Source organism: Zootoca vivipara, chromosome 5 (genome assembly GCF_965207765.1).
Source record: "Zootoca vivipara chromosome 5, rZooViv2.hap1.1, whole genome shotgun sequence".
Lineage (NCBI taxonomy): Eukaryota > Metazoa > Chordata > Lepidosauria > Squamata > Lacertidae > Zootoca > Zootoca vivipara.
Window position 1 is genome coordinate 73,291,038 of NC_142588.1, and position 14,331 is coordinate 73,305,368.

The window sequence follows — 14,331 nt, forward strand, 5'->3', positions numbered from 1 at the left end:
CACGAATTGAGGTTTACCTTCGTTTTCTTTTGTGTATTTGACACCATGGGGATGGAGAGTGTAGGCCCTTGTCGCAAAATTCTTTACGTGGATGATGAGTGTGTCTCCAACTTCTGCTTTAAGAATGGGACCCAGGAAGCCCAGCCAAGGTGGTTTTGCAATAATATGGCTGTACGAGTTGTCTGTGAACTGCATGTACACAGCTTTTTTGTATGTGCTTCCTATCCGGTCTGGGCCTTGTTGGAGAAAGACAGCCGCTTGCCTAAAGGATCAACACACAATCATGTCAGCGTTAAGTCCTTTTTAAAAACACTTTTGCTCACAATCCTTTGGTACACCGGGATAGCTCAGTCAGTAGAGCATGAGACTCTTAATCTCAGGGTTGTGGGGTTTTGCCCCACATTGGGCAAAAGATTCCTGCATTGCAGGGGGTCGTCCCCTCCACCTCTACAATTCTGTGGTTCTGTGATTACTGCACAGCATACATTTTGTCTCAAATTAATTATTATCTTTCCTTCTATTTCCGAAGATCAGAAGCGAGTGCCATTGCTTACATTGACAAAATGGCGACATCCATGCACAAGAGGGAGATGTCATCTGGCTTGAGTAAATCCCAAGCTTTACAGAGGTACAAGATAATAATATCAATAAATAATGATATATGATAAATAAATAGCTAATGATATCAACAAATAATGATAATTAGAGCACCAGTCCTGGCCTGACTGCACTGGCTGGCAATTGGTTTCCGGGCCCAATTCAACGTGATGATTTTGACCTATAAAGCCTTAAATGGCTCAGGACCACAATATCTCAAGGACTGCCTCTCCTCATATGAACTGACAAGGACCCTGCAATCATCACCTGAGGCCCTTCTTCATGTGCCTCCTCCATGAGAAAGTGGCAACATGACAATGGGCTTTTGTCATCAGGGTGCAGCAACAGAGGAGACCGACTGAAATGGCATCACACATTTGCGTGTAGAGACCCTCTATCCCAGGCCTAGAAATAAATTCAGACATGACTCGTATTTTTGGTTTGGTTTTTGGCAGAATTTAGGCCACAACTTTATTGATTACAAATCAAATGAGTGGTTGCATAGGCTCTGGTTCGACTAGCTACCTAGGGTAGCACTGACTCAGGGCACACCTGGAGTCAGCAGCCAGGTACACACCTGGGACGGGGTTGCCCAACTGGCGCGCGCCAGCCGGGCCCTGATTCCCCCGCATGTGCCCAGAACACTGGATTAGGGCAACACCGCTTAGGGGAAATACCATCGGTCCATGGATTCCCATAAGAGGAATACCTGAATATATAATTATAGGGTGGTAAAGGATCATACCGCCCTATCAGCATGAACCAGAGCCTATCCGCCAACCTTACAAGTTGTGACGATTTGCTACGAGGCAGGCGAAACCCAAATGGCAACAGCCAATCAGCCAAGTGGGGAAAATTCCTGCCGTGCCCCTGCAACGGCGGACGACACACGACAGCATAGCAAGGTCAAGCGAAAGCCCTAAAATTAGGGAGCGGTGGGCAGGTGTTCCAGTGCAGCTCAACCGGAGAAGGAGGGTCTCTACGGTGAGCTCAGTGTTTAAGTACTGGTCCATCTGACTCTTTGATTTGCAAGCCCTCAGCCCAATTGCACCCAGTCAGATGGACCACCAATAGGGTGTTGTGGCTGCTCCAATTGTCCCACCCCAACACCTAGACCTGGTCTGCTGGGACCCACTGCAACATGTGCCCTCTCTTGCAGGGAGAACCTGATTTGGCAAACTCCCCATCCAAGCTTCTGCACCTAGGACTGGTTGCCAATGTGCAATGGGCAGTTTCTCCTTATTGGGTTTTTCTCCACAAGAAGGAGATTTCAAAAGGAGACCAGTGTTGCTGCAAAGGCTCAGGCCATGAGCCTGTTTACAGGAAGCTCTGTGAGTCACAAATTAAATCAGAGATGCATGTTATGGCTCTCCTTGGACTGTCCAAATAATTCATATTTAATTGTAAGGTCTCCTTCTCTTCCTCTGCAAAGATAATAGCTTTCATTAAAACTCCACCTCATAGCTAAGATTCCTGAGGGTTTAAGTAGAGGTTAAAAGTGAAACATCAAGTGTCATAGGCCAAAAGCAACCCCACAGTGCAACTTCACTGTTCTCAGTGAATTTACACCAAGGAAGAAATTGGGCCCTATGTCTCTGTGCTTTGTCAGAGAGCTAATAGAGTTGCCGACACACAACAACAACAACAGTGAAGGTCTGTTGTATGTCTCTTGTTGGTGCCGCCCAGCCTTTTTCCTTTGCTTTGCTCTTCAGAAGTACTCCGTGTGTCTGGTTATTGCTAGTCCCTGAGAGGCACTGTGTTTCTCAGTCCCTTTGGATTCCATTTCTCATTCTTGCCCAACTGCTTTCAGCAAAGACAATGAGACTGGTGTTGGTAAAATGCCCAGATTGAGCAAAGGGAGGGGCAAAGGCCGGGATCAGCTTTGTTGATTTTGAGTGTTCATTGTGTCATGCCATTGTCCTCGGGCGCCTCTTTTGCATTTCACCTGAGAGCCCTTAAGGAAGGATTAACAGATTTTTCTCTTTGACCACATTCTGCATTTGCTTCCTGTTTCAACATTTCTTCAGCAGAGATTGCCATCTCTGCATTTCCACATCTGTCTCGAACACAGAACCTGTGGCCACTTCTTATCAAACCACTGCTCTCTCCTCAGGATGACTGTTTATAATTTGTTTATTTTAAGAACCACTGCACACAATGGGGCATGCATCTGAGTAGACATGAATAGGATTGCACTGTAAATATAACTAAATTAATTTAGAGGTATAGACCGCCTCGCCACAACATTTTGGGGTGCCTCCAGAGTGTCAGTATTTTGTGGAAGGGATTAAAACTCGGGGGGGGGGGACTTTAGATTCATGTAGTTAAGGCGGCTTAAAAGGATCTGTCAGCTTTAAGAAAATATTTGGAGCGTTTATGATTTGGAAAGTGACAGCAAAATGCATTGAAAAGTGTGAGGCGGGCCTAGTCAGCCCTCCAGATGTTTTGGGAGTACAACTCCCATCATCCCTAGCGAACAGGACCAGTGGTCAGGGATGGTGGGAATTGTAGTCTCAAAACATCTGGAGGGCCAAGTTTGCCTAGGCCTGGTGTGAGATGAAGGAAATGCCCACATGAACACATATAAACATATCACTACCAACTCAAGATGGGGGCAGGATGCTTAGTGTTGTATAACCACCACACAAACAAATCAGAACAAGTGCTCAGTAAACACAGGACGTTAGCTAAACTCCTCATAAGCCAAGTGAATCAAGCTGAACCCTCAAGCTGGTTGGAGGAGAACGCATAGCTGCCAAGTTTTCCCTTTTCTCGCGAGGAAGCCTATTCAGAATAAGGGAAAATCCCTTTAAAAAAGGGATAACTTGGCAGCTATGGGAGAACGTAAGAAGACCCTGCTGAATCATCTAGTCCAGTATCCTGTTCTCACGGCGGCCAGCCAGATGCCTGTGGGAAGCCTGCAAGCAGTATTTGAGCACTAGAGCACTCCCCTCTCCTGTGGTATTCAGAAGCATTCTTGCCTCTGACCCATACCTGCCAAGTTCCAGCTTGAGAAATTAGGGACCGGACCGGAAGTAGCAGACCAGAAGTAGCGCTGCCGCCATTTTGGAACTGGGTGAAGCATGCTCAGAAGTGACTTTTGATGCTGCTGTGCCCAGTTCCAAAATGGCCGCCGCACCAGAAGTCGCACTGCAGCCATTTTGGAACTGGGCAGAGCAGCATCAAAAGTCGATTCTGAGCATGCTCCGCCCAGTTCCAAAATGCCTGTCGCGCCAGATTAAACCGGGGAAAAACAAAAAAAATCCGTTTTTCGGCTGGGAACAGCTGGAAAAACGGGGGTTTCCCGGGGAATACGGGAGACTTGGCAGCTATGCTCTGACCACAGAGGCAGAGCATAGACATCATGGCTAGTGGCCTTTGGCATCCCTCTCCTCCATGAATTTCTCTGTTCCTCTTTTAAAGCCACCTAGGTGAGTGCCCATCACTGCCTCCTGTACGAACAGCATGGGCCACTTTTCCTTTCCATACCAATCAACTTTTTTCTTAAGTAGTCCTTAAGCAGCCAGTATACTTCGATAGAAGCAAATCTGTATACTAATGTGACATTAAAGAAAAGAAGCCACGTGCACAATTTTTGCAGGCATAGCTTGAACAAAACTTCATCGGCCGAAATTTGTTGTTGCAAGTACTGGAGTCTCATCCTCCTTTGCATCAGGCTATGCTACAACATGCATTTATTGAGCACCCCTCGAAATCAACAGAGCTAGATCGCCTGCACTTAAAAGGTGAAAGCTTATTTTCAATACAGTTAGCCCCAAAGCGAGTATCACTTACTCATCTTCTGAAAACGGCTTTCCAGATATGATGTTCTTTGTCCCGGGAGCATAATTCCAATCCGTTTCTGTAATCCCAATGTAATATTCCCTATCTGCTGCCCAGGCCTGTAAGAAGCAGCAAGCCAGCAAGAGGCTTAGTACGAACAGCTCCATTTTCTATTGCTGCCAGTGTAACAGAAGACCGTGTTCCCTTTATAAGATCAGGGTTTCCCCTACGCACCCACCCCCATGATTGCTGTTGCATAGTTCAATAGACTAAAAGGTTGCACAATGCTTGCTAGAATAAACACAGCCAGATTTGATGCCAGTAACTTGGGCAGTTGACGGATTAGTATTTTTAGAAAAAACTTCCTTTTGATTTCAGCCAACCTCCTTCAAATGCAAATAAGACCTTCTGTAAAAGAAACTTTTCCCCCCATCAAAAGGGTTTAAAGGATTAAAGCTCCCCGTGAAAATTTTTGGAGTTTCCCAATGTGAAAACAATGGCCATCTACTTTCTTGGACATGGTCCTAGTGGATTTTCTCGCATTCCACAACATAAAATCTCAAGCAGGAAGACAGTGACGTGGATTCCATGTGGTCAGTAAAATTACAGTTGTCAAATTTCAAAAGAGGTCTCCTTTTCTTTTTCTTTATTCACCCTAGGAAGTACTGGGGGATTTTACAAAAGGTTTGTTCTACGTACATTCATTCATTCATTCATGCTTGTTTGGTCTTCCAAAATCCAGATAAATTTAGTAGCCTGATAGCAGAGTGTCAAAGTCTAAATTCAATAACTTTCAGTAGAGGAAGAGTCATGCGCAATTTTAAGAATGACACTAGTTGTGTGTGTTTTTTTGTGTGTTTTTTCCTGGACCCAGGTGGCGCTGTGGCTTAAACCACAGAGTCTAGGGCTTGCTGATCAGAAGGTTGGCGGTTCGAATCCCTGCAATGGGGTGAGCTCCTGCCCACCTCCTGCCCACCTAGCAGTTCGAAAGCACATCAAAGTGCAAGTAGATAAATAGGGACCGCTCCGGCGGGAAGGTAAACGGTGTTTCCGTGTGCTGCTCTGGTTCGCCAGAAGCAGCTTTGTCATGCTGGCCAGATGACCCGGAAGCTGTCTGCAGACAAACGCTGGCTCCCTCGGCCTATAGAGCGAGATGAGTGCCGCAACCCCAGAGTCGGACACGACTGGACCTGATGGTCAGGGGCCCCTTTACCTTTACCTAGTTTTTTTATGCACACAGATGAATCTGTCTATTCAGTCAATTCCGCTACCCTCTCCAAATTTTATCTGTTAAAAAGATTGATATACTGTATTGCAGAATAGGAAAATAATTTTAGGAAGCACAGACATTTTAATTATATTTATTAAATTATATTTATTAATTATATTTATCCCCTCCAAGTTTCAAGTCAGACCAACATTTCCTGCCTGATTTTTTCTCTCCAGCCAAGGCCATTTCTTTTTATCTAACTATGTGGTTACTTATTAGGTATGCAATGCAAATCGGATCTAACAGTCTGTCATCAACTACTCAGTAGTGGTGCCCTCCCTGTAGAACGCCCTCCTTTCAGATGTCAAGGAGCTAAAGAACTACATAACTTTTATTAGACACCTGAAGGCAGCCCCTGTATCAGGATGTTTCTAATGTTTGATGTTTTACTATGTTTTATATATGCTATAAGCCGCTCAGAGTGGCTGGTGAAACCCAATCAGATGGGCGGGGTTTAAATAAAATTATCATCATCATCATAGATGGGAAGTTTCCTGTTCCCTTAAAAGCCTCTCTAGAGGTTCAGGGTTCCCTTCTGTACAAGGTTGGATGGCTTCGAAGAGGGTGTTAGGGGAGGGACCTTCTGGTTGCAAGGGAAAGAACAGGTTGGAAAACTTTCATTCTGTGAACTTCCTTTGGTGATCTTGCAGTGCAATCCCAATCTTTGCTGTTGAAGCGGGTAGGATAAGGACATTGGCTAAGATGTACAGAATGGGTAGTAAATCATGCTGGAAATGTAAGGATAAGGATGGTGAATTTTATCATATGTGGTGGACATGCGAAAAAGTTAAAAGATTTTGGGAAATGATATATAACGAACTGAAAAAGGTTTTTAAATACACTTTCCCCCCAAAAACGGAGGCCTTTCTATTAGGTCTTATAGGAGAGGAGATTCCAAAAGGAGACCAAATATTATTTATGTGTGCGACAACTGCGGCTAGGACTTTATTAGCCCAAAAATGGAAAACTCAGGAGTTACCGACAATTGAGGAGTGGCAGACAAAAATGATAGACTATGCGGAACTAGCAAGACTGACCTGCAGGATCCGAAACCAGGGAGAGTCAAGGTTCCAAAAGGACTGGAGTAAATTTGTGGACTATATGGAAAGGAACTGTAGAAGTTTAAAGACACTTGCAGGACTGAAATAAATCCTACGAATTGACTTTAAAGTAGATGGGACAAAGGAACTGCGAGATAAGAGTGGGTATGAAAACCGAAGGAGGGGAAGGAGGGAAGTCAAAGCTCGGCAGATCAAAGTGAAGTAAAATAGTTGAATGGATATTTAAAAAGAGGAAATTTTATGTTTATTGTGTGTTGTTGTGTTTGTTTGTTTAATGTTTTGTTATTGTTTAATGTGGCTTATTTGAAAATTCAATAAATTGTCTTTTTTAAAAAAGGATAAGGACTCCACAGGTGCTGCAGAGACACCCCACCTGCACAGAGTGAGAGAAGAAACTTCTGGGAGTGGTAAGTCCCCATGTGGGGCATTTGGGGTTGGGGCCAGCAGTTTTGGTCTGCCAATCCCTCAAGTGGCTCATCCTCGGAGCCCTCATTTGCAGCGACCTGGAACTGGCACAGTGAAAAGTAAAACAAACAGCATCCCTACCTTCTGCCCTGGTTAGCACGAGGGGCAGGGCTTCAGATGCCATGATGGAACTGCCTCTCCACTTCACCCCACTGTTTCCAGCCAGATGTTAGGATTGTTCTGGCCAGATTCAAACCCATGTCTCAAAATAGCAGTTTGCTGAAAATAATGTGTGCGTGATCCAAACGGCATTTTTAGTGGTTTCTGCTCTCTTCCTATAGTTGCATAACTGAGTTCATGTTGATTGCCATAATCAATTGGCCCACTGCAAAGATAGTTGAAGCTTTAGGTAGTTGACATAAGACTATAAGAAGAGACCTCCGCTGGATCAGGTCAAAGGCTCATCTAGTCTAGCCGCTTGTTCTCATGATGACCAATGAGATGCTGTGAGGGACAGGGGATATCGCGAAGTCCCTCCCCTCCTGAGTTCAAGCCCGTCCCCGAGCAAAGGGGAAAGCAGGGAGAGTTCCGATTCCAGTGGGGAAGCAGGAAGTCGTGTCCGAGGCTCAGGCAAGGTAGAGGAGCCAGGGTCCCAGGTGGGACAGGAAGGGGCAAGTAAGGGGGGAAGACCCATCCCCCCAACTCCAGAATTACGCAGGAAGAGGAGGGGCAAGAGGATGGGTCTGCCAAAGCTTTTGTGTTGGAGAAAGACGCGCCAAAAGCCATTAGGAGGTTCTGAAACCGACTGACAACATCGCTCCGTGTAAATAGCAATGACTTGAGCACTGTAAATACGCAGCACCAATAAAAGAATAAAATGCAGAGCTGCGTAGCGTCGTTACTCTGAAGTAGTCCACTCCGGCCACTGTGACAGCAACCTCCTAATCATTTTTGGGCTACTTTGGAGTTGCCGGGATGAGCGTGTCAGAGGCGGAGAAGTGGCGGCAGATCGCTGAGCAAGCCCAGCTAGAACTGCAACAGCTGTCGCTGCAGGCGCAGGGAGAATTGAAGGCAGCTAAAGAGGAGACTAAGAAGCTCCAGGACGACCGGCTACAACTTGCGGAACAGGTGAGAGAGCTCCAGGAAAAAGAGCAGCATTTAAGGGCGGTGGCGGTAGACCTCCAAAACAAGCTGGATGCAGAGAAAAACAAGGCGGGAGGGGCACCCCAAGTCCAAGTGCTGCCAGGAAGGAGAGCCGGGACCCTAGTAAGCAAGTTCAATGGAGACCCGAAGGAGTTTCAGGGCTTTGAGACTGAGATTGTGTATGCTCTTGAGCTGCACCACGATGAGTTCCCTGATGATGAGCACAGAGTAGCGTTTATTGTGGAGCACCTTACAGGGGCGGCCAGGGAGTGGCTAAGACCGTTAATTGCAACAAGGAATCCTTGCATGAAGAATGTCAAACTATTTCTAGAAGGTTTGAAAACGATGTATTCGTCCGATAGTCATATGGACCAGACTAAGGAGGAACTTCATAATTTACGCCAAGGAAATATGACAGTTCGCGCGTATTGGGCGAAATTCACCATGCTGGTGCACAGATTGGGGTGGGATCTGGAGTCTGCCCCAATGCAAGCGGCGTTTTACTTGGGGTTGCATGAGGAGGTGAAGGATGAGCTCTCGAGAGGTCCAAAGCCCAGTAATATGGATCAACTGAGCAAAGCGGCTCTGGCGGTGGGGGTGAGGCAGGAATCCAGATGGAGCGACAAGCAAGCAACGCGCGCAAAGCGGGCTTGGTTCCCACGGTCGCAGGAGAAGCCACTCCCTCAACAACCCTTTCAAGCCACGCCTGGGGCCAGTCAGGACCAGGAACCCATGCAGATTGATAGCGCGCGCGCGCGGGCTTTTCAAACCCCAGCGGCGCCAAGACGCAAGGAGGGAAGGGGTGGGAATTGCTTTCTCTGCAACTCCCCCCAGCATCTCGTCAGAGACTGCCCACATCGCAGGGAGTGGCAAGGAAAGGCGGGAACGGTTGTGCCCTCCCCCACTGACGCAGCACCACAGCAGGGAAACGGGAAAGCCTGGCTGCAGGAGACAAGGGGCGGCAGCCAGGCACAGTCAGCAGACAACAGCCCCAGCCCACCCACCCGCACAGAGAGGAGCAGAGCCAGCCCACCCCTCCCAGAGCAGGAGTGGTTCTAGAAGTGACGCTCACGCTCCCAAATGGCTATCCATTGACGGTCCTCGCCCTAATTGACAGTGGTGCCTCAGCCAACTTCTTCTCGAGAAACTTTGCAGAAGAGCACCAGATCCAGCTTCTGCAGCTGGATTTTCCTCTGCACGTGGCAACCATTGACGGCAGAGAGCTGCTGGGAGGGGCCATCACTCATCAAACCCCCCCCATGAGAATGACGGTTGGAAGGCACTCAGAGACACTGGCATTCAACGTCACCACCATCTCAGACCCCCCAATCGTTTTGGGCATGAGCTGGCTGGCGCGCCACGACCCCTCCATAAGTTGGCATCAGAGATGCATCACTTTTGGATCGGACTTTTGCCTGGAACATTGCATGCAGCACCAACCAGGGGAGGGGCCTCCGATAGCCACGGTGGCCACCATGCACGTCAAAGGGGGTGAGGCGATACCCAAACCATACTGGGACCTGCAGGAGGTCTTCAGTGAAGCGGAGTCCGACCACCTGCCCCCACACAGGCCTTTTGACTGCCAGATCAACCTGGTGCCTGGGGCAACTATACCCCCAGCCAAGCTGTACGCCATGTCAGACCAGGAACTGGAGGATCTGCGCGCTTTTATCGACAAGAACCTCAAGCGGGGGTTCATCAGAGAAAGCAAGGCAGCAGGGGGCAGCCCGGTCTTCTGGGTGGACAAGAAAGACACGCAACAGCGCCGTCTTGTGGTGGATTTTAGACGGCTGAATTCGGTGACAGAGCCAGTGGCTTTCCCCATGCCCAGAGTGGATGATCTCCTGACAGCGGCACGCAGAGGCAAGATTTTCACCAAGCTAGACCTGAGGGGGGCGTACAACTTGATCAGGATCCGGGAAGGCGATGAGTGGAAAACCACGATGTTCACGCCTCTGGGCTCTTTTGAATATCTGGTGATGCCCTTCGGGTTGCAAGGGGGCTCAGCATGCTTCCAGGCCTTCATGCACCACGTCCTGGGGTCCCTACTCTTCAGGAAATGCTTGGTCTTTCTGGATGACATCCTTATTTACTCCAACGACCCAGTGCAGCACGTGCAGGACGTCAGGGAGGTGTTACAGCGCCTGAAGGAGAACCACCTGTATGTGAAGCTGGAGAAGTGCAAGTTTCACACCAAGGAGGTGGACTTCCTGGGCTACAAGCTGTCAGACAAGGGGCTGGCAATGGACAAGGACAAGGTGCAGACCATCCTGGACTGGCACAGCCCCAGGACGCGCAAAGATGCCCAACGCCTACTAGGCTTTGCCAACTTCTACAGGAAGTTCATCAAGAACTTCTCTCGAGTTACGGCTCCCATCACTGACTGCCTGAGAGGCAAGCAGAAGTTCAGGTGGACACCAGAGGCGCAAGCAGCGTTCGAAAGCCTCAAGAGGGTGTTCGCCTCAGACCAGAACCTGTTCCACGTGGTTCAGGACGCGCCCCTACGCATTGAAACAGATGCTTCTGATAAGGCTGTGGGCGCCATTTTGTTGCAACTGGACGCCAACAGAGAGTGGAGACCCTGTGCCTTCTTCTCCAGGAAGTTGACCCAGCCCGAGCGAAACTACACAGTTTTTGATCGGGAACTTCTTGCGATCCACGCGGCGTTCCAGCACTGGAGACACTTCCTGGTGGGCGCCAAGCACCCCATCCAGGTGTGCACAGACCACAAGAACCTGGAGTTCTGGAGAACTGCCAGGGTGCTCAACCAGCGGCAGATACGGTGGGCGGAGTTCTTCTCGAACTTCAACTTCTCCATACACTACATCCCAGGAGAGCAGAATGTCAGGGCGGATGCCCTCTCCCGCAAGCCAGAGTACATGGAGGAGGAGGCGCCACCAGCCCCAAGGCACATTTCCCCCCCGTCGGCATGGTCCTGCGGAGCAGCAGTGGTGAGCGAGGCAGAACTCACAGCACTGACGGCAGCGGATGAATTTGCCAACCGCATCTTCAGAGAACTGAGAGGGGGGAGGGAGCAGGCAAAAGACTTTGCAGAACGCAGAGGGCTGCTTTTCTACAAGGGTGCGCTGTACCTACCCACCACCCAGCTTCGACGTACGGTCCTCAAGCAGATGCACGACAACCCTACAGCGGGGCATTTTGGAAGGGACAAGACCACTCACCTAGTCATGAGACACTTCTGGTGGCCAGGGGTGAGGGAAGATGTTCGAGACTATGTAAGGGGCTGTACCACCTGCCAGCGGGCGAAGGTGGTCAGAGCAGCGCCACCAGGGTTGCTGGAGCCCTTAGCCACACCACACAGGCCGTGGGAAGTGGTGTCCATGGACTTCATCACAGATCTGCCTTCGTCCAGGGGTAAGACTGCAGTGTTGGTGGTGGTGGACCTCATGTCCAAAATGTGTCACTTTATACCGTGTGCCAGGGCAGTCTCGGCAGAAGAGACAGCCAAACTGTTGGTTGATCACATTTTCAGACTGCATGGATTACCTTTAAGGGTTATTTCGGATCGTGGCCGCCAATTTGTTTCCAGGTTCTGGCGGCGGCTCATGAACCTCCTGCAGGTGGAGGTCAGCTTGTCGACGGCTAGACACCCGCAGACCAACGGACAAGCGGAGAGGGTCAACGCCATTCTGCAGCAGTACCTGAGATGCTACGTCAGCCAGCGGCAAACGGACTGGGTGGATCGCTTGCCACTAGCAGAATTTGCCTACAACAATGCAGTGCACGTCTCCACAGGGGTGTCGCCCTTTAAGGCCAATTACGGGCGCGACCTCAGATCTTTCCCAGAGAGGGAGAGGGAGGAGGAGGAGGAGGGCCCACAGGCTGAGGATTGGGCAGAGGAACTGGAGACGGTGCACCAGCAGCTCAGAGAACACTTGGAGAGGGCCAAGGAAGCGTACAAAAAGGGGGCAGATCGCCACAGGCGACAAGGGGAGGTCATCAGGGTGGGGGACAAGGTGTGGTTGTCCTCGGAGGGCCTTCCCACCAGAGGGAGGTGCAAAAAGCTGGCACCCAAATGGCTGGGCCCCTTCACGGTCACGCAACAGGTCAACCCGGTGGCCTACAGGCTGGCACTGCCAGAGGACATGAGGGTGCATCCAGTGTTTCATAGATCGCTGCTGTCGCCGTACAGGGAAAGCAGCAGGCTCAGAGACAGCGAACAAACCCCCGAGGGAGGGGGGGAGAGGGAAAGCAGGGAGCAACTCAATGAGGCCACGGCCATCCTGGATTCAAGGTGGGGGGTGGGGGGCCTGGAGTACCTCATGGCATGGGAGGATGCTCCACCGTCCCAGAATGAATGGGTTCCCGCCACTCAGATACAGGAGGAATTCTTGGTGGAAGAATTTCACGCCCTCTTTCCCCACAGACCCAAGCCCTGGCACATGGAAAGGGAGGGGGAGGAGGAGGAGGCACGGGAGAACAGCTCACCATGGCGCTGGGAAGCGGAGTTTGAGGAACCAGAGGATGAGGTATGGGTGTCGCCAAGATCCACCCAGTCAGAGGAAGGAGCAGATTGGCAAAACATTTTTACCCCCACCAGCTCTGACGCCACGGACTTTTTGGGATTCCCGTCCTCCCAGGCGGAAGGGGGGGGCTCGCAGGACTGGGGGGAGGTGTTCACACCAACGGGCTCGGAGAGCACCGAGTTTTTAGGCTTCCAGTCGTCACCGACACATGGGGGGGGCCTGGGGAGGGGTGAAGGAGAGCTTGGGAGGGGGGTGGATGTGAGGGACAGGGGATATCGCGAAGTCCCTCCCCTCCTGAGTTCAAGCCCGTCCCCGAGCAAAGGGGAAAGCAGGGAGAGTTCCGATTCCAGTGGGGAAGCAGGAAGTCGTGTCCGAGGCTCAGGCAAGGTAGAGGAGCCAGGGTCCCAGGTGGGACAGGAAGGGGCAAGTAAGGGGGGAAGACCCATCCCCCCAACTCCAGAATTACGCAGGAAGAGGAGGGGCAAGAGGATGGGTCTGCCAAAGCTTTTGTGTTGGAGAAAGACGCGCCAAAAGCCATTAGGAGGTTCTGAAACCGACTGACAACATCGCTCCGTGTAAATAGCAATGACTTGAGCACTGTAAATACGCAGCACCAATAAAAGAATAAAATGCAGAGCTGCGTAGCGTCGTTACTCTGAAGTAGTCCACTCCGGCCACTGTGACAGATGCCTATGAAAGGCATACAGTATTTTCATTGGGGACATACTGATCCTGTTGACTGCATAAAACGCCCTTTTCAAAAAGAGCATCTGCCTAAATTAGCTCGCAGAACATCTTGAACTTCATGTGATGTCTTATTCTGATATATGGCTTCATCTTTTGTTTTAGAATTGACCGTGGAACAATACAGTTGGCTTAATCTGGTTTTTCTATTTTAAAAAACCACGTTTAAAGGCACTATTAATATGTGTTTCCTGCAATGTAAGAACATGTGCTTTTTCCTTCTCTAATTTGACAAAAAAAATTGTGCTTAATTGCTTCATTAAGTTCATTTACATCCACTGAAATGCAATTAATAAAAGTCTTATTAAATTTTACAAGCCATTGTGCAGGAAACAAAAAGGAGGATACGCAATTAATCCCAGAATCAAGTTTACACAGTAGGGTTGCTATTACGGTATTGAGTTTTCGTTACAGTAGTTTGTAAAACTTAGCCTATGACTAATGCGTGTAGGTTCATTATTAGAATGAAAATTCCCTACAGGCAGGGCATGTCAAGATTAGGGTCCTGACGCCCCCAGGCACTATGATTCTCCAGCAGTTTGACCTCAAACCCGGTGACACTCCATTATCTCTGAAGGCAGACGGATGCCAAGAATACATATGGTCAAAAGTTCTGCTTCAACCTTAGCTAAGCCACTTCCTTTATGCATATATTAGTGTCTGGTTTTTCTTATTTAGCTTCTTCTGCTTTTTGTATTTGCTTTATTCCAGTTAGATATTTGGTTCCTTTAGCAATTTCATCCAATTTTGCTCTCAGTTCACTTTCAGTACCAATCCCATTTCTAGGGAGAGGAAAATGTGTGAAATATAGGGGGTAAAGACAGATAAGATACAGACTGAA

At 49.2% G+C, this 14,331-nt stretch overlaps 1 protein-coding gene across 2 annotated transcripts in view; it reads right to left on the minus strand.

Moving 5' to 3' along the window:
• The window catches only part of CP (ceruloplasmin), a 28,961-nt gene extending 24,403 nt beyond the window's left edge, over positions 1-4,558 (minus strand). For both annotated transcript variants that reach the window (XM_035132842.3, XM_035132841.3), the window contains exons 1-2: positions 4,393-4,558; positions 18-262 (exon numbers count right to left, since the gene is read on the minus strand). In XM_035132842.3, the coding sequence (XP_034988733.3) occupies positions 18-262; positions 4,393-4,547 (400 nt within the window). In that variant the 5' untranslated portion in view covers positions 4,548-4,558. The remainder of the gene's footprint in view (positions 1-17; positions 263-4,392) is intronic.
• Positions 4,559-14,331: the final 9,773 nt, after the last annotated feature.